Raw genomic sequence first — 27,457 nt, forward strand, 5'->3', positions numbered from 1 at the left:
AATTATCATTATTATACCCCCAATTACTATCACACGCAATAATAAACATATGCACTTTTCTGATGAGAACTGCAAATATGTTTTTATTTACCTACAATTACTAAAGGTTTTTGCCTTGTTAAAGCCGCACACTCCGGCTCCATTCTGCACCACAAAATTTCCACAGGTGCAGATTAGAAAGCTGGTGGTTGTATGTTGCACTTGTGGTTGTAAAAGTGTAAGAACAAGCGCAACATCTGGGCCCATGGCGCCAGTGCTTTTTGAGCGAGCTCGGTATCGATTTTTAGACTGATAAGAAGATAAAACGAGAGAAAGACGTCTGAGAGGTGACGACAGAGAAAGTGGGCCTTTCTCACAAATTGTCACATTACAGCCATAAACTTTAATTATTAGACATTTAGTTTGGACGTCACCAACACAAAGCAGTGCACAGCTATAAAGTAGGAAGGAAAATGCCTCATGGTTTGGGAAAATCTTGTACTAATTACAATCTTAAAAGTGTGGGATGGATATGAATTCACCCTCCTGAGTACATACATTGTTTGGAGCAGTTTTCTGCAGCTCCTCCAGAGATACCATGAGGCCTTTTGGATGCTTCTCTGATTAATGCTGTCACATTTAAAGTGGGTACTGTCTCTATTTTCAGATGATGGACTGAACTGTTCACTGTGAGATGTTTAACGAATTGTTTAAAGGATGTTGTTTTTTATTGACTGACTGATTGAACCTAAACTTACTTTTAGCTTCTCCATAACTCCGACCAGTCTGCTCTGATCCTTAGTGTTTATGATGTTGTTTGTTTACTACTATACTCTAACAAACCTCTGAGCCTTTCACAGAACAAGAACTGAAAACAATTAATCGTGATTACTTGATTATTTCAATTATTTCAATTATCGTTGACTCGCTTATTAATCAATTAATCGCTAACGAGAGTATACAGACTTAATACAGGCAATCTCCTGAAAGAATAACAAACTCAGAAGAGTACTTACATGAAAACTATACAAAACAATTTAAACATTTTGCATTTAAGTAAAAAAAAAAACTTCTTTGTCTGTTATGTTGCTCTACCCAATACTCCTCAAGTGGAATAGTTTTAGCTTTACTTGCATCAAATTCTGTAGAAAAAATCTCCAACTAAGTATCATTTATTAATTGGTTAATCCATAAAAATGATCAACAGACCAACCCACTCTATTGGTGCTATGTCAAGCAGAAAGGGCTGAGCTTTTCAAATGTTTCTGTAAAAAGAATTTTTTTTAGCTTCAAATTCATCTCTTGCTACAAATGATCAAGTGTACCTAAAGGATTGCTGTTACTTATTATTCTCATTTTTAAAAAACAATTAAATTATTTATTTGCTTATTTGTAATAAATTCCCAGTGCTGTACAACAAGTGACTAAGTGAAAAATCTGCAGAATGCACCAATTTATTATCAGATTAATTGATTAATCGTCCAAAAAATCAAAAGAATAATCGATGACTATAATAATGATTAGTTGCAGCCATAATTCAGAGCTAGATTGCTGTATATTATTCACCAATTCTTTATCATTTGTGAAATATTATCCCCTTGCTCAGTTTTGCATAGTCTACTAACAGCTATGAGGTTTATTAAAATTGGATGGAAGGAAAGGGAAGCCATTGCAGCAGATTGGTGTGGCAGTTTTTTCAAAACATATGTACATTGTGTACCTGGGGATACTTTCCACTACTTAACACAATGCATCAAACCACTATGCAAATAAAGCAGACACTGTTGTATTTTTGTTTTGTTGCAAACCATGATGTTCCTTTTGGGTTAGTGTGTAGTCATGCAAACCTGTAGCATTCATGCCACGCACACGCACTAAAGTTATGCATCTGCACATACCCAGTCTTCGTAGTGCCTGGTTCCGTTCTGCAGCAGGTCCTCCAGCTTGATGGTGCAGTTGGCCACGAAGTCGTCATACCCGATGGGAGCATCGTGGAACACCGACAGCTCCAGACAGCGTCCCTCTCGGACCTCGGTGCAGAACTCCTGGTGCCAGGCCGGGTTGTTGGTCTTGGTTCTTGTGGCGGTCTGGCCCAGGCGGGTCTGGTCCAGGTTCAAGGCCAGGTAGGGGTCCAACAGGAAGGAGCCGCTCTTCCCCACGGCGTGACGCAATGCCCACGGGGTGGGCTTCAGGTCCACTGCTTCAACCACCCGAACCTTCAGCAGGCCATTAAAGACGGGCATGGCTGCGGGCTGATGAGGTGTGTGTTAACAGAATAGATGGCAGTCTGTGCGTGTGTGTGTGTGATTGTGAGTGGGGGTGTGCGTGTGTGTTTGGGTCTGGCTGTTCCCGCTCCCGCACACAGAATGTTTCCTTCCAATGAGCGGGGTCACTGCACAGTCCTGCTACATCCCATAATGCCGCTGGTTCCTTCACTCTAACACAGCCATGTCAGAACATCGCGATACCCGCAATAAAGGAGCACCAGTGGGCTGAAAACACGCAGTTATTACCGCACACTCACTCCCCTCCGAGGCTGCCTGATGAACACTCTCCCACCCCGAGCGGTTGTTTGTTTATGTTCGATCCCAAAATTCCCGTTTCCGCGGAAACAGGCCGGGGCTTAACGGCTGGAAACGGAGGAAACGCGGTGTAACTGTCCTCACACGGAGCTCCGCGGCAGTCCTGTGAGTGTCTCCGCCGGGTCACGGTGGGAGAGAGCGGGGGCAGCCGCGCCTAGCCATCCGGGATTGCTGCTCCGCTTCCAGCCCCGCCGCGGCTCGCTCGCTCGCTCGCTCGGTCCTCCTCTGGGGTAATCTCCAGGCTTCAATCTCCCACCGCAGCGGGTGTTTGCGCTGAGTCTGTCAAAAAGAGTGCGTTTTAATCCGCTCTATGCGGCGGTTTTTCGGGTTCGGGAGCACCCCAGACACATCACGGAGCTCCGCTCCCGATCCGTTTTTTTCCTCCCTTCAGTCCCTGCGCGCGACCCTCGCTTCCCGTCCCCTCTCTCTCCCAAGCCGTCAGTGAGCGGGTATGGCAAGCTGACTTACCATATAATGTGTTGACACAATATAGTCCAAGTTAAAGCCGCTGTACGTAACTTTAAAAAGAAGTTTTTTAAACATATTTGTTAAAATTATCACTATGTTGTCACAGAATGGTATGAGACAGGTCATCTGTGGAAAAATGTGGCTCTTCTGCCTTCTCTCAGTTCTCCCAATGCTAACTAGAAACAACCAAGCAGAGAAACGAGGCGGGGTCTTAGCAGTGTCAATCACCAATCCTTGTGGCACTGCTCATCCCCCTCTACTCCCTCTTGCTCTCTGCTATGCTGCAGCTAGATCAGCCTATCATTAACGCTCATGCTAGTTAGGATGCAGCTTGAATAATTGTTACACTGGCTTGCCATACCGGAAATGCAGGAAATGCGCAAAACGCGTCACACGCGCTGCCGGACTCTTGCTAAACCCTTGTGTGTGCGTGCGAGTGTGCGTGCGCGGGCGTGTGAGTGATCATTTGGAAGAGGCGCACAGAGGGAGCGGAATTCACCCGCAGGCGTCGAGCGCGTGTGTGCACCCGCGCGTGCGTTTGTGTGAGGGCGCGTGCCATTACCAGACAGACGAGAGGGCCAGTCAATCAGTCTGTCCTTATGCATGGTCACCCACACACACACACCCACACGCACACACACACACACACACACACACACATGCACGCGCACACGCACACACAGAAGAAACACGTCAGAGCACAAACAGGTCTATCTATCTATCTATCTATCTATCTATCTATCTATCTATCTATCTATCTATCTATCTATCTATCTAATGAAGTAGGATTTGTTCCTTAAATATTTACTTTTTTGTTGTTTTTTTTTTAAACTTAAATGTGCCAAATTATAAAATATTTCTTAACAGCAGATACAGAGCATCACGTAATAATCTAGTTTTTAATTTATTTCATTTGTACGTGAAAAATGAATCCAAGCTAACTGACTATGTGAAAACAGATGCTCACATATTAGTGCAGTACATGTTCTGTTTAATGAATAAACATGTTTCTGTTAAAGATGATAACACTTGAAATTATTAACTTTGAATTTTAAGTTGTCAACTCTTAAAACCACTTAGATATTTATTTCCCGTTTAACTGTTACTGCATTAACTACATGGGACTGGCTGACCTAAACCATTAATTCACACCAGTTATACTTGTTATACTCTAATGGTTATTATTGAAGGAAAAATACGACGTGTTGTGCGTGATCATGCATATGCCTTTGTTCAATAAAATATAACAGCCTGTATATAAATGTATTTAATAAAATGTCCATATTTCTTAAACTTAAACCAATTAAATGTACATTAAGACATTGTTGATGTATTCTTTTTGGTATGCAAGGTTTGAACATGATAAGCCACGTTTTAGATTTGTCAGAAATGCATAATTATATTATTTTGATACCTTAACAAATAATTAAAACCAAAAATAAACTAAGCTAATCTGAAAAAACTGCCATCTTACCCATGTCTCCTAAAGTACATAAAATGGCATCTGTAACAAATTCATGTTTATGTTCTTATCAAGTTTCTAAACGTGTCAGTAATTTGTTTATTTTAGTTCGTTATCAAATCAGTACATAATTTGAAACTACGGGTCTGATAAAAATCACAATTTATTCCCTCGAAACATCAATCTTCACTATAATGCCCGGTCACCTGCGCCACCTGCTGGCTGCAAGGTTGTATTGCAGACATGATGACGCAACCTTTCTGTGACGTCACCAATTGCTGAGTTCAACTGCTCCTCGGACATTAAGACGAAACCCAGACGTGTATCTGTATCACTGTATCACTTAAACATGTCTTCTTTTTAAATCTCACCATTTGGTGAGAAAAACAATAAAATAAAAAATAAAAAATGATTATAAATATTAATAATAATAGCAATTATTATTGTTGTTGTTGTTAATATCATTATTACTAAGTGCTGTTAATCAAAGCGTTGTACTAAAAATGTACAAATCAGAGAAAACTCAAATTTAAATAATAAAAATTATAACTCCAAAGTTGGAACAGTGTAAAGTATCTTTTGTGTAACAAAGAAGCTCGGTATTTTCCCCTACCACTGGGTGGCGCTGCAGCGTATTCTTACAAGATTTTGGATTTTTAAAGCAGATTGGAAATAAAAAACAAAACAAAACAGTAACAACTTAACTCTATCTTTTTACGTGACACAAAAATATAAATATACTTAATAATAATAATAATAATAATAATAATAATAATAATAATAATAATAATAAATATAGTCCTTTTTTGCTTTTCTCTATATGCTCCAAATAGCAGAATAGGAACATTTTTAAAATTATTTGCTGGTAATTTAACTAATCACAAAACAGACAACAAAAGTTATGGTACATTTTTCCTTTTTTAGGGTAAACATCATATAACTTTTAAATATTCCAGCATTATAAATTGATTATGTGTATTATGCTGTTTTTGTCTTTTCCAGAAAACATGTAAGAGAGATATATAGGACCCCTTCTGTCAAATTTTAATCGGAGTTTGATTGATGAGTGATTAATGACCCGTGACTAATTGATTTTAATTTCCGGTCACATGATGCCCCTCCCCCTATCCGGTCACATGATTCCCCTCCCCCCATCCGGTCACATGACCCCCCATCCGGTCTCATGACCTCAGCATGCTTAACACGTGTTACACTATATTCCCGCTAATTTCAATTCAACCAATAGAAACAGAGACAGGCTCCGAGTTTTATGAGTAATACAATTAAAGTATAAAAGAACAATAAGTGATAAATAATCAAGAATAATATACGATATAATATATTTAAATAGAATGTTGTAATTAACTCCGGTTTTGCTCACCAACCCGTCCGTGTTTGTGCGTGTGTCCGGGCAGAATACTGGACACACATGTCCCTCAGGATGTCTCAACGCCATACATTATTTAAGGTGAACTCCTTCTGGCCTCTATGAGTTTGAATTAGCCAATAGAAGCAGAGACAAGAGGGTTCAGTGTTAGAAAACCAATAGTAACATACAATATAGTATATTCAAATAGATTTGGATGTTGTAACTACATCCGTTTTTTTAAACGGAAGGTCTTTCTGATATACTGCCTGAAGCGGGACAGGTCCCAGCCATCAGGAAGACCCTCATGACCTCCGGTCATCATGCGTGACACGTGTGGCTCTCTATATTTCCAATCATCTCAATTGGGTCTCTATCGGGGGTTGATTGATATGGTGTAAACGCCAGCACAGGATTCATTCTCGTGACTTTTTGGAGGGTGGGGGTAGGAGGCCCCATGACAGTGCTGCTCACCAAGTCATTCGTGTGCGTGTGGGTGTGTGTGTGTGGGTATATAAAGACATATAGAAACAAAAGTCCCTAAAGAAAACCTACAGTTTAACTATTTTACTGCATTATTTATGGTAGCACAATTAGCCAGTGCTGACTATGAGTTTGTGATTTCCTTCATCACTTCAATTTTAAACTCTAATAGATTTTTTTTTTTCTGTAACACTTGCTAGTGTGATACATTTCAGTAAATGTTCCTCATTTGTACACGTACTTCTTAAGAATATGTGACAGACAGTAAACAGGCCTACTCAAATTTAACTTTTATCTTTCCGCAGTTAAAGAATTTGTCCAGACTTTTCCAGAATTTGGCCCGGCATCATTGTGAATGATTTTGTTCAGGTTTTTTTTCTTGCTGTTGAATCAACGCTGATCTTCCCACTGCTTCATGTTTTCTCCAAAATAGTAAATCCTGGTTTAAATACATTTGAAACTCAGATTTTTTTTCTGTAACACTTGCTAGTGTGAAACATGTTAGTAAAAGTTCCTCATCTGTAAATTTATTTCTGAACAATATCTGACAGGGACTAAACAGGCCTCGGTGAGGTTCCCTTGGATTTCTATTGATTTATTGAATGTGTAAATATTTATCAAACTGAATGGTCATTCAGGTTTTATATAGTTTTTTTTTCTTTTGGTGTTTGTTGCACAAATTTAAATATATGCTGGCTATCAGCAAAAAATTCAATCAGTGAATTTGTGTTTTTTCTTAAATACTCCCTCTCACGGAGACTTACTTACATCTTCTGACAACTAGCCCCACTTATAATAACATTGACTAAGTTTGCTATTGGTACACTTTACCTAAAAATAAAAATTAAACATACTCACTACACAACCATGCTCCAAGAGTTGCTCATAACATGGTGAATTGTTTTGTTACCTTTAAAATGATCTGCAGCTTTTGTTCCTTGGTCCTAATGATGATGTTCACTAATGTTCTCTAACAGACAGTTCAACACCTCTTGTAATTGATAAGCTTATAAATGATCAATGCGAAGCATCAGTATGCGCTAAAGAAGATCATATCAGTCAGATTAAGTAAAATATCATTATACTCAAAGCAATCAAAATTATATTTCTCTGAAAGGTCATTTTTCCTTTTCAGAGAGTTTAGACTGTATGAAAGGAATCAGTGAAATATACTATGAAATATTTTATCTGCTGCATCCCCATAATAAAACTTCAATTGTGAATTGAATGATTACATTGTATCTAGACACAAAAGAATCAACCGTTAATTAGTAATCATACTGACTAACAAGATCTGATCAAACAAGAAACCTGACAACCTCAAGGGATTTCTCACATTGGAGAATAAACCGTCTGACTTTCTTTAGCCACTAAATTTAACCTTACCAGAGTTTAGCCTTGGAGCAAACAGGTACTGAGTTTGAAGCGGATCAGACGCCTTCAGCCATCTGCTAAAGCTAGACTCCGGCCTTCCTCACTGTAAAATAAAACATTAGACTTAAACAAAAAGTTCAAGCGAACATCACTTAATTATCATCGACTTGTTGTTTGTACTCATCTTAAACAAGTGGCAGGGACATTTGGATATATATATATAAAAAAAGCTTTATAAGTTAATCTATTTAAGTTGAGTCCATGCAACAAGTAAAATAAAATAAAAAGTGAACTATTTGAAAGTAGTGAGGATTTTGGGTGGTAAAAGTTGAACATCTTAACATGCCCAGACACTTTCTGCTCAAGCAAACCAAAAGGTTTTGAACAGAACAACCATGTCAAATAATGAGACCGTGAATCTTTAATCTATGTAGCAAATATATTGCTGCTGCTGCTGTAAGCAGAAAATAAAAAAAGTTTTACGGAGAATAATATTTTGGATGAGTTTAAGAATATTGTTTGCCAAAATCACACGGTGTAATTACACTTGTCTTTTATATGTAGCAGTAATTGAATCTTTTGAGGCAATTGGTTGCATAAATTAAAGTAAATACGACCTATTTTCCTGCTCCACGTACTTAGCTAGCAATGTGCCAGTTAGCTTCCCAGTCTGAACTTCTGGGCAATGTTTTGATTCAGTCAAATTTTCTATCTTGTATCTCCTGAACTCTGATATTTTGCTTGCTGGTCTTCATCGTGCTCTGAATGCAGTATCTGGTTTCTCTTACTTTAACCCGCCCAACTTACACCTGATTGGCATGTTAGCCTTTTGATTCCCTCCCAGCGAGGCGGTGCTTCACAAAGCAAACTGTTTGTCAAACTGTTGATCTGCCTGATGGCTGTTTTAGAAGATATGGTGACTGAGGTTTAGACAGTACTAGCCAGCTCATGCAGCTTGTTTTTACTAGATGGCTGTCCTAAAAGTACATATCTTTAAAATATGAATAAATACGTACAATTCCATAATTATTCGATCCAACGGTTATAGAAGTTTTGTAATAATGCAATTCAGGTATTTTACATTTTCTGGACTAAAGGAGGATTTCAGTTCAACACCTGTGGTTTCTTAATGTAAGTGTTTCTGCTACTGGACAAGAAACAGGGTTAAAAGAGGATTTAGAAAGCAAAATACAAAGATGATAGTTGTTTTTACCGAGAGCAAGGCTGTGACTAGTTATCAGGACAGCATGAGACCTGTAAAACTGTTGGGCCAATATGACCAAGGAGGGAACCAGTCATCTGCTCCAACAATTTATTAATCTTTAGGAAATATTTTTTGGACACAGCCATCCGCAGGAGCAAGATGAAGCAAGAACATCGCAACATCAGATGTATTTTTTCATCCTTATATCCGTGATTTAAAATTATTTTTAATTTTGTGTCATCATTGTTCCCCTTTTCAAAGAGTCAATTATCTTTTCACCCATGGAAAAGTGTAATGTGTTTATTATGAGTAGGATTAACCAAGCTGAAGGAAAACAAAGAAAAAGGAGAAATAAATATTCATTGATACAGAACCGAATCAGCAAATATGAACTTATGAAACTATTGAAACCTTCAAGAATTTTATGTTGTGTAAGATATTTAAGAAACTAATATTGAATCTGCGCTCATGAATTTCTTTATTTGGTTGTTATCTCTAAAATACGTTTACCTTTTGTTTTGTTGAACACCAGACATCTCATCTCTTTCCCACAGTTTTTCACTTAGTTCCACTACTGCTGTGGATTTTATAGTCAATGTTTAAAGCCAACAGAGTCTGAAGCGATGGAGGAGATTTACGTCAATATGGAACCTGTTGGAAAAACTGCATCTAATCACACAGGTAAGAACAAAGTTACAGAGAAATTTAACATGTATTGAATTCAATTTTGCTAAGGTTGAGGTTTTTGCTAAGGTTGAGGTTTGTGTTAAGGTTGGAGCAGCTCCGAAGAGAGGCTCTGCCTCCGTGCGGCTGTCTGTTTGGGAATCCTGAATGTTTTACTTTTGGCTGAACTCATCGCCCTCAGTGTACACAGTGAGTCTTGTTCTAGTAAAAAGAGTAGATTTTATGTTTCTGTTATATTAAAAAAAAGTCATTGTTCCCCTTCTAAAATCAAACTGATCAAATAGCAAAGGTTTAAAACAGAATAAAACTTGGTGACTCAAAGTTTTGCAGAGAGGTGAAACATTACACTAAGTTACATGAGTTTGATTCATTTTCAACAATGGTTGCATTTGCAGCCATTTAGGTTAGCGTGTCTTTAATATCTTTTCTTTTTCAAACTATTTACCCAACGATTCATTGTTCAGTGTTACCTCAGTTTAAATTCTACAGGTATAACCAAAATCATGAAACTATTTTATAAGTCTTAAGTGAAAATACAATGCCACTTCTTTTTGCAAACATGTTTGTTAATTTTATTTTTTTTTTTCAGCTCATGACATGACAGCAGATTTTTCTGACATCAGCAACATTCTGACCGAGCAGAACAGCAACAGCAAGTTTCCCTCCATGAACGCTAACTTCACTGAAACGGCTCCACGAGCTGAAGACACTTTAAGGTTGGTCAAAACTTTAAAAAATCTGGATCTTGTTAAAAATTGAATTCTACTCTGAATTCTAGAGTATAACTAATAACTTTCCTTTTTGGTCTAAATGAATATAATGTAAATGAACAACTTTTATTTTAATTTATTAAGTGCTCTATCATTTGCGTGTGCTGAAAAACAACAATGTAAAACAAACTAAACTTTGTTTGTTTTCTCCTTAAAGGGAAATTGTGTCCTACAGAACGAACAAACATCAGTTGTTCCTGTTCATCCAGGGGCTGCGGAAGAAGAGAAGAACAGATCCACTAGTGATGGATGATTAGGATCTGTGTTCACTGTGATATTATTCACCAACAATAATGTAGCTTATTAGTACGGTGTTACATAAAACCCTAAAGATAAAATGTACACTTCCAACTGTTGTGACCTGCATCTAATAACGCAGCAATTTTATCGCTTGTACTCTGTGTTTTTCTTTCTTGTTAAAACTCTGACATGATAAACAAATGGTTTTTTTTGTTTGTTTGTTTGTTTTTTTTGTAGTTTTGCGGAGAATCGGTTGATGCGTTCTGATTGTGTATTAATTTTTGCGGAGGATCGGTTGATGCGCTCTGATTGTGTATTAATGTGACTTTTACTACGAAACTTTATGGAGTTCCATTTGTGCCCGGTAATAGCGGATTAAGTTCTATCTTGGTAGAATTATATTTCTACATTTCCAATTATTTACTATCATTTGTAATAAAGTGATGCCAACACCACTGATTCAACAGTGAGGAGTTTGTTCAAGTCATCTTAAAGATGGAAAGAGTCAATGTTGTGCTGATTCTGAGTAACTGAATGACTTTTTATTCATTTCAGAGTTCAATCAGCGAGGTTATTCATTTTGTGATGGTCCTAGTCTATGAAAGAAAGAAACAAAGAAAGAAAGCAGCAAATGTACATGTTGGTTCCCCTGAAAATATGGATAAATTCAGTCATTGTAGGGTTAAAGTAATTTGAAGAGGGAGAAGCGTATAAACAAGTCAAGTCAATGACGAGTCAATGACATGATGCTTTCTGCATTTTTAACTCGGTTAACTTAACTTTTTGTTTTTTTTACTGACTTTAATACATTTAAATTGCTACGTTGTTTGATAAGTAGAATGGAAATGACTTTTTTTGTAAATGGTCTTGTAAATTAGCGTTTTAAAAATCAACTGAATTGAATTAAGAAATTTGACCATCCGATTGGACTGAAGAGAAATGATGAGCAATGTTTTATGGGTGGATGAAAGCAAAGATTGGTATTTTTAATTTTTAATTTTTTTTGTAACATCAAAAGTTCATTTTTGAGGCAAAACTAAGAAATTTATAAAAATTTCAAATTGCATTTTCCTCCATACCGTTGCCTGGTGTTATAGCAGGTAAAGGTTGTCAAAAACCATGATCTTAAATTTTATTTACAAAGATATAAGTCCTAATATTCTGTACAACATAATTCACAGGTTACAAATACTAAAAAAGTCAAGCATCAGAATCACTAAAAACTCATGACAAAAAAAAAATCTTGTGACAACAACCTTGCTCCTGAATTTGGGTCAGGAAAATAAAGCTAGAGAAGCAAACTCTTTCACATTTTAGATTTACAGATTCACAGGAAAAGCTACGTTTTCAACAACTATATAGATTTAGAAAAACAAAAAACAAATTTTAGGCATAACTATTGTATTTTACCTGCCTCAGGTGATTTGTTGGATCATTTTGTGTAGCATGATTTAGTAGTAGCATCATGTAGTACGATAGTGACAGAGTGCAACATCAGTGTTTACAATAAGTTTCGTATCTTTAATGGCAAGAAACATCATTTTTACATCAGTGGGATGTTAAAAGTCTTGTATGTAAACATCTTTTGGGGAGGTTTTTATTGTTTCCTTATTTATTGTTTCCTTAAAACTGTTTAAGGAGTGTTGATTTCATCCAAAATTTTAAGGGATTATAAAGGATTTAAAGCTAAAAAAACCCCAATGAAAATGTACTACACGGCATGCATTTGAAGCTTTGACCCAACACAGGGCAGGCTGTACACTGTGATGGAGATATTTGTCTCTTTAAAGATCTGTTCCAGGATCTTTGACACCTTTGACCACTGCAGCTGGTCCAGGCCACAGCCAATTCTGAGGGAGGAGATACGAGACAAGCAAATTGATTAATTATTCCCAATAAAGAAGAAGATTTAAGGGTATTTATTATAGTCATTTATTCACAGTAGTTCCTACAAACCGGGGTATTGATATCCTATTGACACCATTTTCTAAGCAGTGAGATTTCATGTCTTCCAGACTCTGTCTTAGGTTGACATACGTGGGTTTCTGGCTGGCTTTTTTCTTTGTGATCTGAGACACATAATAGGAAAGATACAGTTACCAGATTGAATAATGAAGCAGGTTTTGGTCCTATGCAGTATAATTGTGGTATGTTTACCAGATAGTAGATGAAACGTTGATCATGTGTCAGGACAGCACACTGCCCCGGCAGCTTCTCTATTAGGACATACAAAAAAAAATACAAAACAGGATATGATTTAGCATTTGCTGTTGAAATCATACATTTGAATGAACTGCAAAAACATAAAACATTTTTTCCAAAACAAAGATTTTAGTAACTAGTCTGACTCACTCTGCTCCTTTAACTCTGAGACTCGACCAAACTTCTTCTTGAACATTACCGCTATGCCTGCTCCCATGCGACAGTCTTCACTGATGCAGTGGGCCAAGGATTCATCGCGTGGACAGGAGAATAAATCTCCGGTGACATACTTTAATATCCAGTTGGTTGATTGATAGAGTTTCTCAGTTTTGCCCATGTTCATACTTTCTTCAAACGCAACTTGGAGAAAACTATAACCACAAAGTACCAAATTGGTAACGGCGCTTACTACAGCCTTGCTTATCCCCTCACCATCTATCCCCACACTAGGCTGTGTCTCATTGTTCCTTAAAGCACCACCCACTTTAGCTGAATTTTTTTCCAAATTTGTCCGGGGGTTGTTAGTCCCAGTAAACTATAATAAGCTGGATTTTCTGTTTGCCTCAAAAATGAACTTTTGATGTTACAAAAAAAATTAAAAATTAAAAATACCAATCTTTGCTTTCATCCACCCATAAAACATTGCTCATCATTTCTCTTCAGTCCAATCGGATGGTCAAATTTCTTAATTCAATTCAGTTGATTTTTAAAACGCTAATTTACAAGACCATTTACAAAAAAAGTCATTTCCATTCTACTTATCAAACAACGTAGCAATTTAAATGTATTAAAGTCAGTAAAAAAAACAAAAAGTTAAGTTAACCGAGTTAAAAATGCAGAAAGCATCATGTCATTGACTCGTCATTGACTTGACTTGTTTATACGCTTCTCCCTCTTCAAATTACTTTAACCCTACAATGACTGAATTTATCCATATTTTCAGGGGAACCAACATGTACATTTGCTGCTTTCTTTCTTTGTTTCTTTCTTTCATAGACTAGGACCATCACAAAATGAATAACCTCGCTGATTGAACTCTGAAATGAATAAAAAGTCATTCAGTTACTCAGAATCAGCACAACATTGACTCTTTCCATCTTTAAGATGACTTGAACAAACTCCTCACTGTTGAATCAGTGGTGTTGGCATCACTTTATTACAAATGATAGTAAATAATTGGAAATGTAGAAATATAATTCTACCAAGATAGAACTTAATCCGCTATTACCGGGCACAAATGGAACTCCATAAAGTTTCGTAGTAAAAGTCACATTAATACACAATCAGAGCGCATCAACCGATCCTCCGCAAAAATTAATACACAATCAGAACGCATCAACCGATTCTCCGCAAAACTACAAAAAAAACAAACAAACAAACAAAAAAAACCATTTGTTTATCATGTCAGAGTTTTAACAAGAAAGAAAAACACAGAGTACAAGCGATAAAATTGCTGCGTTATTAGATGCAGGTCACAACAGTTGGAAGTGTACATTTTATCTTTAGGGTTTTATGTAACACCGTACTAATAAGCTACATTATTGTTGGTGAATAATATCACAGTGAACACAGATCCTAATCATCCATCACTAGTGGATCTGTTCTTCTCTTCTTCCGCAGCCCCTGGATGAACAGGAACAACTGATGTTTGTTCGTTCTGTAGGACACAATTTCCCTTTAAGGAGAAAACAAACAAAGTTTAGTTTGTTTTACATTGTTGTTTTTCAGCACACGCAAATGATAGAGCACTTAATAAATTAAAATAAAAGTTGTTCATTTACATTATATTCATTTAGACCAAAAAGGAAAGTTATTAGTTATACTCTAGAATTCAGAGTAGAATTCAATTTTTAACAAGATCCAGATTTTTTAAAGTTTTGACCAACCTTAAAGTGTCTTCAGCTCGTGGAGCCGTTTCAGTGAAGTTAGCGTTCATGGAGGGAAACTTGCTGTTGCTGTTCTGCTCGGTCAGAATGTTGCTGATGTCAGAAAAATCTGCTGTCATGTCATGAGCTGAAAAAAAAAAATAAAATTAACAAACATGTTTGCAAAAAGAAGTGGCATTGTATTTTCACTTAAGACTTATAAAATAGTTTCATGATTTTGGTTATACCTGTAGAATTTAAACTGAGGTAACACTGAACAATGAATCGTTGGGTAAATAGTTTGAAAAAGAAAAGATATTAAAGACACGCTAACCTAAATGGCTGCAAATGCAACCATTGTTGAAAATGAATCAAACTCATGTAACTTAGTGTAATGTTTCACCTCTCTGCAAAACTTTGAGTCACCAAGTTTTATTCTGTTTTAAACCTTTGCTATTTGATCAGTTTGATTTTAGAAGGGGAACAATGACTTTTTTTTAATATAACAGAAACATAAAATCTACTCTTTTTACTAGAACAAGACTCACTGTGTACACTGAGGGCGATGAGTTCAGCCAAAAGTAAAACATTCAGGATTCCCAAACAGACAGCCGCACGGAGGCAGAGCCTCTCTTCGGAGCTGCTCCAACCTTAACACAAACCTCAACCTTAGCAAAAACCTCAACCTTAGCAAAATTGAATTCAATACATGTTAAATTTCTCTGTAACTTTGTTCTTACCTGTGTGATTAGATGCAGTTTTTCCAACAGGTTCCATATTGACGTAAATCTCCTCCATCGCTTCAGACTCTGTTGGCTTTAAACATTGACTATAAAATCCACAGCAGTAGTGGAACTAAGTGAAAAACTGTGGGAAAGAGATGAGATGTCTGGTGTTCAACAAAACAAAAGGTAAACGTATTTTAGAGATAACAACCAAATAAAGAAATTCATGAGCGCAGATTCAATATTAGTTTCTTAAATATCTTACACAACATAAAATTCTTGAAGGTTTCAATAGTTTCATAAGTTCATATTTGCTGATTCGGTTCTGTATCAATGAATATTTATTTCTCCTTTTTCTTTGTTTTCCTTCAGCTTGGTTAATCCTACTCATAATAAACACATTACACTTTTCCATGGGTGAAAAGATAATTGACTCTTTGAAAAGGGGAACAATGATGACACAAAATTAAAAATAATTTTAAATCACGGATATAAGGATGAAAAAATACATCTGATGTTGCGATGTTCTTGCTTCATCTTGCTCCTGCGGATGGCTGTGTCCAAAAAATATTTCCTAAAGATTAATAAATTGTTGGAGCAGATGACTGGTTCCCTCCTTGGTCATATTGGCCCAACAGTTTTACAGGTCTCATGCTGTCCTGATAACTAGTCACAGCCTTGCTCTCGGTAAAAACAACTATCATCTTTGTATTTTGCTTTCTAAATCCTCTTTTAACCCTGTTTCTTGTCCAGTAGCAGAAACACTTACATTAAGAAACCACAGGTGTTGAACTGAAATCCTCCTTTAGTCCAGAAAATGTAAAATACCTGAATTGCATTATTACAAAACTTCTATAACCGTTGGATCGAATAATTATGGAATTGTACGTATTTATTCATATTTTAAAGATATGTACTTTTAGGACAGCCATCTAGTAAAAACAAGCTGCATGAGCTGGCTAGTACTGTCTAAACCTCAGTCACCATATCTTCTAAAACAGCCATCAGGCAGATCAACAGTTTGACAAACAGTTTGCTTTGTGAAGCACCGCCTCGCTGGGAGGGAATCAAAAGGCTAACATGCCAATCAGGTGTAAGTTGGGCGGGTTAAAGTAAGAGAAACCAGATACTGCATTCAGAGCACGATGAAGACCAGCAAGCAAAATATCAGAGTTCAGGAGATACAAGATAGAAAATTTGACTGAATCAAAACATTGCCCAGAAGTTCAGACTGGGAAGCTAACTGGCACATTGCTAGCTAAGTACGTGGAGCAGGAAAATAGGTCGTATTTACTTTAATTTATGCAACCAATTGCCTCAAAAGATTCAATTACTGCTACATATAAAAGACAAGTGTAATTACACCGTGTGATTTTGGCAAACAATATTCTTAAACTCATCCAAAATATTATTCTCCGTAAAACTTTTTTTATTTTCTGCTTACAGCAGCAGCAGCAATATATTTGCTACATAGATTAAAGATTCACGGTCTCATTATTTGACATGGTTGTTCTGTTCAAAACCTTTTGGTTTGCTTGAGCAGAAAGTGTCTGGGCATGTTAAGATGTTCAACTTTTACCACCCAAAATCCTCACTACTTTCAAATAGTTCACTTTTTATTTTATTTTACTTGTTGCATGGACTCAACTTAAATAGATTAACTTATAAAGCTTTTTTTATATATATATATCCAAATGTCCCTGCCACTTGTTTAAGATGAGTACAAACAACAAGTCGATGATAATTAAGTGATGTTCGCTTGAACTTTTTGTTTAAGTCTAATGTTTTATTTTACAGTGAGGAAGGCCGGAGTCTAGCTTTAGCAGATGGCTGAAGGCGTCTGATCCGCTTCAAACTCAGTACCTGTTTGCTCCAAGGCTAAACTCTGGTAAGGTTAAATTTAGTGGCTAAAGAAAGTCAGACGGTTTATTCTCCAATGTGAGAAATCCCTTGAGGTTGTCAGGTTTCTTGTTTGATCAGATCTTGTTAGTCAGTATGATTACTAATTAACGGTTGATTCTTTTGTGTCTAGATACAATGTAATCATTCAATTCACAATTGAAGTTTTATTATGGGGATGCAGCAGATAAAATATTTCATAGTATATTTCACTGATTCCTTTCATACAGTCTAAACTCTCTGAAAAGGAAAAATGACCTTTCAGAGAAATATAATTTTGATTGCTTTGAGTATAATGATATTTTACTTAATCTGACTGATATGATCTTCTTTAGCGCATACTGATGCTTCGCATTGATCATTTATAAGCTTATCAATTACAAGAGGTGTTGAACTGTCTGTTAGAGAACATTAGTGAACATCATCATTAGGACCAAGGAACAAAAGCTGCAGATCATTTTAAAGGTAACAAAACAATTCACCATGTTATGAGCAACTCTTGGAGCATGGTTGTGTAGTGAGTATGTTTAATTTTTATTTTTAGGTAAAGTGTACCAATAGCAAACTTAGTCAATGTTATTATAAGTGGGGCTAGTTGTCAGAAGATGTAAGTAAGTCTCCGTGAGAGGGAGTATTTAAGAAAAAACACAAATTCACTGATTGAATTTTTTGCTGATAGCCAGCATATATTTAAATTTGTGCAACAAACACCAAAAGAAAAAAAAACTATATAAAACCTGAATGACCATTCAGTTTGATAAATATTTACACATTCAATAAATCAATAGAAATCCAAGGGAACCTCACCGAGGCCTGTTTAGTCCCTGTCAGATATTGTTCAGAAATAAATTTACAGATGAGGAACTTTTACTAACATGTTTCACACTAGCAAGTGTTACAGAAAAAAAATCTGAGTTTCAAATGTATTTAAACCAGGATTTACTATTTTGGAGAAAACATGAAGCAGTGGGAAGATCAGCGTTGATTCAACAGCAAGAAAAAAAACCTGAACAAAATCATTCACAATGATGCCGGGCCAAATTCTGGAAAAGTCTGGACAAATTCTTTAACTGCGGAAAGATAAAAGTTAAATTTGAGTAGGCCTGTTTACTGTCTGTCACATATTCTTAAGAAGTACGTGTACAAATGAGGAACATTTACTGAAATGTATCACACTAGCAAGTGTTACAGAAAAAAAAAAATCTATTAGAGTTTAAAATTGAAGTGATGAAGGAAATCACAAACTCATAGTCAGCACTGGCTAATTGTGCTACCATAAATAATGCAGTAAAATAGTTAAACTGTAGGTTTTCTTTAGGGACTTTTGTTTCTATATGTCTTTATATACCCACACACACACACCCACACGCACACGAATGACTTGGTGAGCAGCACTGTCATGGGGCCTCCTACCCCCACCCTCCAAAAAGTCACGAGAATGAATCCTGTGCTGGCGTTTACACCATATCAATCAACCCCCGATAGAGACCCAATTGAGATGATTGGAAATATAGAGAGCCACACGTGTCACGCATGATGACCGGAGGTCATGAGGGTCTTCCTGATGGCTGGGACCTGTCCCGCTTCAGGCAGTATATCAGAAAGACCTTCCGTTTAAAAAAACGGATGTAGTTACAACATCCAAATCTATTTGAATATACTATATTGTATGTTACTATTGGTTTTCTAACACTGAACCCTCTTGTCTCTGCTTCTATTGGCTAATTCAAACTCATAGAGGCCAGAAGGAGTTCACCTTAAATAATGTATGGCGTTGAGACATCCTGAGGGACATGTGTGTCCAGTATTCTGCCCGGACACACGCACAAACACGGACGGGTTGGTGAGCAAAACCGGAGTTAATTACAACATTCTATTTAAATATATTATATCGTATATTATTCTTGATTATTTATCACTTATTGTTCTTTTATACTTTAATTGTATTACTCATAAAACTCGGAGCCTGTCTCTGTTTCTATTGGTTGAATTGAAATTAGCGGGAATATAGTGTAACACGTGTTAAGCATGCTGAGGTCATGAGACCGGATGGGGGGTCATGTGACCGGATGGGGGGAGGGGAATCATGTGACCGGATAGGGGGAGGGGCATCATGTGACCGGAAATTAAAATCAATTAGTCACGGGTCATTAATCACTCATCAATCAAACTCCGATTAAAATTTGACAGAAGGGGTCCTATATATCTCTCTCATGTAGTTAAAACTAAACAATTATTCAATAAAATCACACATTTAAAATTTAGAAAACCCACAACTGCATGAGTTTCTTTTGTTTTTACTCAATGATTTTATAAAAAATACTACAAATTAGCATGCTGTTGTGTATCATTAAATACTGAATCTGCATTTTCTGTTTTGAATAAACAAATATTTGTGTATTAAGCCAAAAAAAATTTTAAAAATAAATAAAAACAATTACAAGAAATAAATGAGCCATTCATTTTGATTGTTTAATCTTGTTTTAAATATATTTCAGCTTCATTTTCTGAGTATTTCTGGGGTTTTTTTACTTTGAATAAAAAAGTTGAACCTTGAAAATTTTTTAAATATGCTCGTTTAAAAATGATCTTTGCTTTTCAACAAATAAACAAATGTCATTAAAAAAAAGAACATTAGACATTTGTTCACGTACATAACAAATGAATTCACATGACCTTTTAAAATTAAATAAATTTAATATAAAATACTAAAAACATTTTGTCAGCATCAAATTGAACATGGAGTAGGCCGTGGCATGGCTTCACACAAACTGCACAGAGAACCTGAAATAGAGCTGAGGTAAAGGCTAAAAATGCAAACAGGCAGACAGGGAGGTAGGATTTAGTTATTGTAGTTGATTGTACAGCAGTCGGTCCAGGTTGTCTCTAAAAACTAGTTTCATTCAGGAAAACGACACCAATGAGGTTCTGGCTCCCCAGCAGGTTTCAGTCCAAAAAGTTCCAGCTGCTGCAGACGGAGACCAGCGGGGGGGTTTCTGCTCAGTGCTGCTCTAATTTGGATTGTCAGATGAACCCATTATCACTGGATGTGGTTGGAACAGAAAGTGGTCAAAGGTCATAAGATCTTTCTGGAAACAACTATCAGCCAGAAAACAGAGGAAGCATAAAAATGTTAATGCAACCTGTGCTTCTACTGGTTAGGCTGGCATAAAGTGATCGTATTGCAGTGTCTTCTAAAAGTATCCAGACTCCTCCAAAATGCAACCACTAGCCTTTAATGTGTTTTACTCTGAGTGTGTTTGTATAGCAAGAAACATTTTTAAATGGCTTGCGATTTTCTTACAAATCTAAAAAAAAAAAAAAAAAATGTACTTGAACAAAAATGTTCGGCTTAAAGCTAACATTATAAATAATCTTGAAAATGTTATCCCCTTGTGTGGAGATAAGAGGTAGCATCATGCTGTGGGGTGCGCTCCATCTATGGATGCTGGTCAGAGTTGATGAGAAGATAGAGGCAGGTAAACATAGAGAAAATCTGTTAGAGACCACGAAAAAAATCAACACTGCAGAGGTAAAATCTCAATAAAATACATATTAGTTTATGTTTTGAACGTGGCCAAATGTGAAAAGTTTAAGGGGCATGGATACCTTTACAAGGCCCTGTAGCTCCTTCTCTGTCTGTTACCCCTCGACACACACTCACAGTCCACTAAAGATCCCTGTAAAAATATATATATATTGACCAAAAGTTTCAGACATCCAAGTCTGAGTCACTGTCCGTCACTGAGAGGAAAGTTTCTCCGTCTGCCCGCTCCGCGCTGCCATCTGGACTGCAGTCTCCTCCGCTCCGTGGACGGGAACCATCTGTGCAGACGCGGTGATGCTGCAACCTGACGAGTAAAAAAAAAAAAAAACACATTAAAGAGAGATTAATGAGGAAATAAAATGTAACTGGATAAAACTCACAGAGTTTAAATATTTATGCATATTATAACTAAGATATAGTAACAGAAAATAAACTTTGCAGTAATGAGTGCAGCTTTTGCTTCACAAACTCTCATCCAGCTAAAACAAATCGAAGGGATGTGCGTTTTTACGCACGAATGGCGTCTTTACGCACCACCTTGGCCAGTTTGGCTGAAAAACGATTGATTTCGGAGTTGCAGTGATTTATAAATGGTTTGCATTTATCTGCGTGACTCATAGTAATAGGATTGTTTATTTAAATAAATAGAAATAAAGTCACCAACCTGTTTTTAGCCGCCGCCGCGCGATCCCTCTGTCTCCTGTTTTTAAACCAGTTCCCAACCTGGGTCGGTGTCAGTCCGGTGGCGTGAGCCAGCTCCCGTTTCTTCCCCGGGTTCGGGTACGGGTCCTGCAGGTACCACTCTCTCAGCAGCCCGCGGGTGCGCTCCTTGAAGCAGTGCGTCTTCTGCTCTCCGTCCCAGATGGTCCTCGGTAACGGGAACTTCTTCCTGACTCGGTACTTGTCGACGGGCCCCAGCGGTCGGCCCCGCAGCTTCTCCGCCTCGCGGTAGTGAGCCTCCAGCCACATGGCCTGCAGCTTCCCGTGCGAGGTGCGCGTAAAGCGGTGTGTCTCCAGGATGCGGTACAGCTCGCGGAAGCTCCCCGTGTGGAAGGCGACCACGGCGCGCGCCCGCCGCACGGACTCGTGCTCGGAGATGGAGTCGCGGCCGTCGGCGGTGACCGGCAGCGACCAGAGGAAGCGGGCCAGCCGCTCGATGTCCCCGGTCTCCTCCAGGGTCTCGCACACGCTGGCGATCTGCGTGGCGGAGAAGCAGAGTCCCGGGAGGGACAGAGGAGGGGCGGCCGCCGGGGGGTCTTCTGGGGACCGGGAGCGGGGCAGGTGAGGCGGCCCGTCGGCAAAGTGGGGCAGGAGGAGCCGGGAGGCTGATAGAAAATCAAGCGGAGACCTGAAAACCATTTTAGTGTGACGCTAAAAAAATAAAAAATAAAATAAACAAACGACAAACCCAAGAGGTTTCCTGGAACAGACTGACAGAAATCTGCTAAAGTGTGACTATTTAGCTCACCTGGGAGTCAGGGACGGACCCTGGATCTGATTTCTGATTGGACGCCCGGAGGTGATGGGGGATCGCCATAACGGCGCCGTCAGTCAAACGCAGAGGATTTATCCCGCTTCTCATGCAAAGGCGGGGCACACGACGCCTCTTTAACGTGAAACGCTCATCTTTTTCTTACGAAAATTCAATAAATAAAAAAAATCAAACCAAAATATTATTTTTCTGCACAACAAAAACACACACAGATAAACCGACACCACAGGTGAGAAATGAAACCAACTTAAACACATTTTTTTAGTTTATTTCTTTGTTTTTATGCACATGGCTTGCAGCAAATGAGAATAATAATTCAGTTTCTTGGAAAATTAATGCATTAGATAAAGCCAATAAAAAGGACACCAAGGAAGGAGACAGTCAGTAGCAGTCTAAGGTATTAAACTGCTTTAATACTTTATTTGTGCATCTTTTTTCTTTCCACTCAACTTTTAATTAATTTGAATGCAGCACTCTGTGGCCACCCGGTTTTTTTTAACAATGACGTTTGTGACCATAGCTTGTGAAATTTGTCACTCTAGTACACATGTGTTAAACTCAAGGTCCGGGGGCCAAATCTGGCCCGCTGTAGCTTTTTGAATGGCCCTCTAGACTCCAAATTACATAAAAAAGACTCTAGTTTTTCACAAATCCTTGAAATTCACACAAAATATCCCCACATTTTTTTCTGATTTCACTGCAAATTTTCGTCGTTGGGTCTAATTGACTGCTGCCTCAGCCTTACTTGATGTCGAGTCATGGTCTGTGATTGATACGGCAAGTTATAAAAAGTCACATTTAACATCATATATAAGTGCAAATATAAAAATTCCTTGCCAATATTTCTAAATTAGCACCACAAAATATGTGATTTTGATTACAAAAGCCACAAAAACAGTCATAAAATCTTGTTTATTAATATTTTAGCGGTTAAATGAGTTTTATCAAAACATTCTGGCACAACCGGCTCTTTAAGAACATTCAGATTTTTGATATGGCCCAAAATGAAACTGAGTTTGACATCGCGGCTCTAGTGCAGATTTTTAACACTTGATGGCGTTTAAGTAGAAATTCAGTTTTGAATACAATTTATTGTGAAGAAACTCCAGAAGTTGTGAAAACTTTCGAGAGGATTTTAGATGACGGATTGGTGAAAAACCAGAATTTTCTAGACAAGTCAACTTTTCAAATGTCTATGACAAAATTTTTAAAAAAGACCAACATCTTAGAGATTTAATAAACTAATGATTACCAAGAGGAGAAAAATAAAAAGTTATTACACAAAAGCCTCCAATGAGGTGAATTAAAATCGCTGCTATCGGCCAAATTTCATCGCCTTTCTAGGCCTTCCAGTAAGCGGCTTGCATCATTAATACGGCGGCTGCCACCGGTGTGACCAGAAATCTCATCCATACCTGAAAAGCGTATGTTTCTCTAAGTGTTCAGCCATCACTCTAATCACTTTATAATCACTTTCATATTCTCTAATATCCATCAATTTGGGGATTAGAATCAGGGACACGCAGCCTGGTGACATTATAATATAATGTGGCATCTCCAATCCACATCGGCATTCGCCTGCGCTGCACCGTATGCTGCCATCCTCCATGATGTTCACATGTTCAGAGGAAGCTTGTTGTATTTCATAATGTACTAAAAGTCCATTTCAAAAGTCACATGAGGTAAATGTAAACTCGCTGACTGTTGTGTGAACGAAACATTGTTTTTAAAAATCAATCTGACCCAGTGCTACCACATAAACACACATCCACTGTGAAAAAGGGGGTCACCCCACTTTAAAGGGTTAATGCCAATTTTCTCCCCAGACAGATGCGCCTCTTTAGTGGATTGAGTTGGCGTGTGCCATTTTTTTATTTATTTTTTTTCCTTTTCACCCTGGATTAATTAGAACAAGTGACATTTACAACAACAAGACGATACACTCTGACCAAACAAACGCTGCTCTGGTTCGAATTCATTCGTTTCTGTGTGGAGTTTGCAGATTCTCCCAATGTGTCGGTGAGGTTCTCATCGGGTACTCCAGCTTCCTCCGTCAATTCAAAAACATGACTAAAGGTAAGACTGAACTCATGTGTCAGACTAAGAGAGGTAAATTATTATTAGATCTTTTTCTTTTTCTTCTCTTTTGGCTTTTCCCTCCAGAGGTTGCTACAGCAAGTCATCATTTGTGACGAAAACCATCTGCATTTATCCAGTCTGGAAAGCAACACAATGAATCACAGTTGGTTCTTACCCATTTTGGTTGCATTTGACAGTTTTTATTGCAATTAAGTGATTTTTCTTTTCTATTTCTTAGCCACCAGAAATAGAAAAGAAAAGGCCTTATGGCTCTGGTCTGCCTCACCCAGAGAAGAAGAAAAGCATCTCTGACTATTGCAGCAGCCTCAAAATCGGGAAAACCCCACACTGCCCAGAGATCCTCCAGGCTGAAAGGACATTCATGCAATGAAAGCAGAAAGGACATGCCATACATACTCAAGGTGTGCATGTTGTGGCAACTATGGGGATGTTTTAATGGTTATTGTTAATTCAGACACTTCTTTATTTAGCGCCGGGGTGGAGGAGGGGAAACGGGTGGATGACACTTCCAGGACGGCCGGAGGAGAGACAAAGTGAATTTCTTTATCCCTTGTAAACAAAAGCCCAGCTCCTAATTAACCTCCCCGCTGACCTGCACAACTTAACACTAACCTCTTAAGCCCTGAAACTTTAACCCCTTTACCAGTCTCTTGGAAAAGACCATCCACCACCGTCCCACACACTAACTCCCTCCTGAAAGCCTCCTCCTCGTTAAGCTCCTAATCACTTCCTGAGTCTTTGTTGTGCTTCTGGGTTCTTGCACGGCTGCAGGAGAATCTGGCGGACAATGGTACCCAAGTAAAGAAGAGGCAGGGTGAGCATTTTTGGAGGTTGAAATTAAAGATGGACGAACGGACCGAGCTGATGCTCAGAGCTCGAGGAAGGCCGAGGGATGCCGCGGTGCGTCTCCTCGTGTGTGGTCAACGTCTGACCGCTTCCTGACCTTTGTCAAAGAGAGCCGAGGATGACAGGTACTCAAGTAACTGTACCTGAGTGACTAATCCCTCCGCCTGATTGGTCTGTAACTCAATACCCCATCCCAAGCTAATCCCGCCGTTTTACCGCCAGGGTCCTCGTTTACAACCTGAGAGGTCACAAACACCTCGCCAGGTCTGTGACACAGATGTTCACAAATATGTAACCAGATGGGCGGCACCAAACACAATAATCCCATAATTTGACTAATAATCACTCGGATGTGCGACTGATTTAAGAATATGGAGCAGCTGGGACTGATGTAAAGGCTCCAATAACATAATTATCCTGTGTTTTGCTAGTGACACCTCTCCACTCAAAACAGGGTTTTTAATTAATCGGCCGGGTGAAATAAACAGAGGAATAAACAGCTGGAGCTCGAGGAAACAGCTGGCTGTCAGGTTTCTCTGAGGTGGAACAGGAACATCCTGCTGGTGGCCATGTTGGAGGAAATGAAGCCATAAAGGAGGAGGAGGAGAGGAAAAAGATTAGATTTGTTTTCAGTTTTTCTTCCCCTGGATAAATTACCGTCAGAGCTGAAATTGTCTCAAAGGTAAACGTGTTAACCTGCATGAAACCAATTATCGTATCGTTTATCATTTATTGTGATAAATTTTGTAGGACTTTTGATTTATTGTTGTCACAATAAATTCCAAACAATAATGTCTAAAACCACTTAAAACTGTCCCTAGTGTCAGGTTTTACTAATTTCTCCATTGTTTGTTCAATGAAAGCATCAATAAATAAATTTTTTTTTTGAAAATCCAGATACAAATCACATTTCTTCATGTGACTGACTCCCTAACAAATCATGTTAGAAATGGGAATATTTTTCAAGAACAGCATTTGTGTCTCATACAGTCGCCTGTATAAATAGTGTCAAGATGTTGCAAAATGCCAAATACGAAACAAGAATGAGCTAAAGTGACAAATACTCTTCAAAAAATAACTTGGAAGCTGCGAACTTTCAAAACTTTGTTTCATCTTTGTCAACTGTAGTAAGGACGAACTGGCAATTTCACAAGAGATTTCGTTTTTCTAACGCTAAAATAAAATAAAAATTGATCATAGAAGCAAAAGTGTCTAAATAAACAAAATGAACCAGTGGTGAGAGTGATTTGGTGAAGGGACAGAGACGGACGTGGGGGAGGGGGCAGACTCCTGCCGTGTCTGGTGTGGTTGGGGGTAATCTGCTCTAATCTGCTGGATGTTAACCTATCTGAGCAGCAAGAGCCAGATTATCCCTCTAACAATGGCCGGTTGCTCATCTGCTAAATTACTCCACTCAAAAATCATATGCTTGGACACACAAACACCAGCAGAGCGTCGCCACAGAATTAGTTTTCACAAAGTGCTGGACGTTAGCATCTCATTTGGTAAGTTACGTTCTGAAATTCACAAAACACGACAGACACCTGAGCAGAGTCATGCATTCCCAGCTCCTTCCCAGTTAAAGTCGTCAGTGCAAAAGATTTTACAGTGAAAAGACTCGAGTGAGCGGGAATGGACGAGCGAAGGAAAAGGAGATAAACGGAAAAGAACGAGGAGACAGAAAAACATCATCTGCATCTTTTTGCCTCCTAATAAAGGAATTCGAGTTACTCGGCTGGCGCAAGTTGTTCAGCTTGTCGGGGTCAGCCGGGTCAGGAGATATTGAAATGAAAAACCAATTGGACTGTTTATCTTTAGTGGGAAGAAGGCTGCTAGTACAATAGCTATAGAAAAGTAATAATGTGAATATATAAAAGCCAAAAGAGGAGAATATAAATCAGCTTGTAGGTAAAGTCACAGTCTGAGGCGGATGAAATTTTATAAATGGTGCAGGTGAAAGAACGTGGCGAAATTCTTTCCGAATAAAAAACAGCAGGAAAAATATAAAGAAAAAAAATGGTCTGCATTTTCTATGTACACATGTGCAGTTTATTCGTTCACTCTAGTGGAGAGCTGAATGTCAGTTTTCTAAATTTTGCAGTTCTTCTTTGTCTTCTGTCGGAAGCGTTAATGCAAGACGGGCTAAAATAATTACACAAAATCTGCAGT

General features: G+C 38.1%; 3 protein-coding genes across 3 annotated transcripts in view; all 3 read right to left on the minus strand.

Annotated features, from left to right (window-relative positions):
• prkcea (protein kinase C, epsilon a) overlaps positions 1–2,992 on the minus strand; it is a 43,944-nt gene extending 40,952 nt beyond the window's left edge. The window contains exon 1 of the mRNA XM_032573779.1: positions 1,878–2,992. Coding sequence (XP_032429670.1) covers positions 1,878–2,222 — 345 coding nt within the window. The 5' untranslated portion in view covers positions 2,223–2,992. The remainder of the gene's footprint in view (positions 1–1,877) is intronic.
• A 9,187-nt stretch (positions 2,993–12,179) lies between these two features.
• On the minus strand, positions 12,180–13,403 carry LOC116726839 (ADP-ribose glycohydrolase OARD1-like). The gene is made up of 4 exons (XM_032573712.1): positions 12,965–13,403; positions 12,770–12,828; positions 12,569–12,681; positions 12,180–12,462 (listed from the first exon to the last, which is right to left on the minus strand). Exons 1-4 carry the CDS (start codon positions 13,155–13,157, stop codon positions 12,324–12,326), a joined length of 504 nt encoding a protein of 167 aa, XP_032429603.1. The 5' UTR covers positions 13,158–13,403; the 3' UTR covers positions 12,180–12,323.
• A 6,463-nt stretch (positions 13,404–19,866) lies between these two features.
• On the minus strand, positions 19,867–22,944 carry six3b (SIX homeobox 3b). The gene is made up of 2 exons (XM_032573499.1): positions 21,515–22,944; positions 19,867–21,154 (listed from the first exon to the last, which is right to left on the minus strand). The coding sequence occupies exons 1-2, from the start codon at positions 22,207–22,209 to the stop codon at positions 21,016–21,018; spliced, it is 834 nt and encodes a 277-aa protein (XP_032429390.1). The 5' UTR covers positions 22,210–22,944; the 3' UTR covers positions 19,867–21,015.
• Between the last annotated feature and the right edge of the window lie 4,513 nt (positions 22,945–27,457).

The sequence above is a fragment of the Xiphophorus hellerii genome, chromosome 10, assembly GCF_003331165.1.
Source record: "Xiphophorus hellerii strain 12219 chromosome 10, Xiphophorus_hellerii-4.1, whole genome shotgun sequence".
Taxonomy (NCBI): Eukaryota; Metazoa; Chordata; class Actinopteri; order Cyprinodontiformes; family Poeciliidae; genus Xiphophorus; species Xiphophorus hellerii.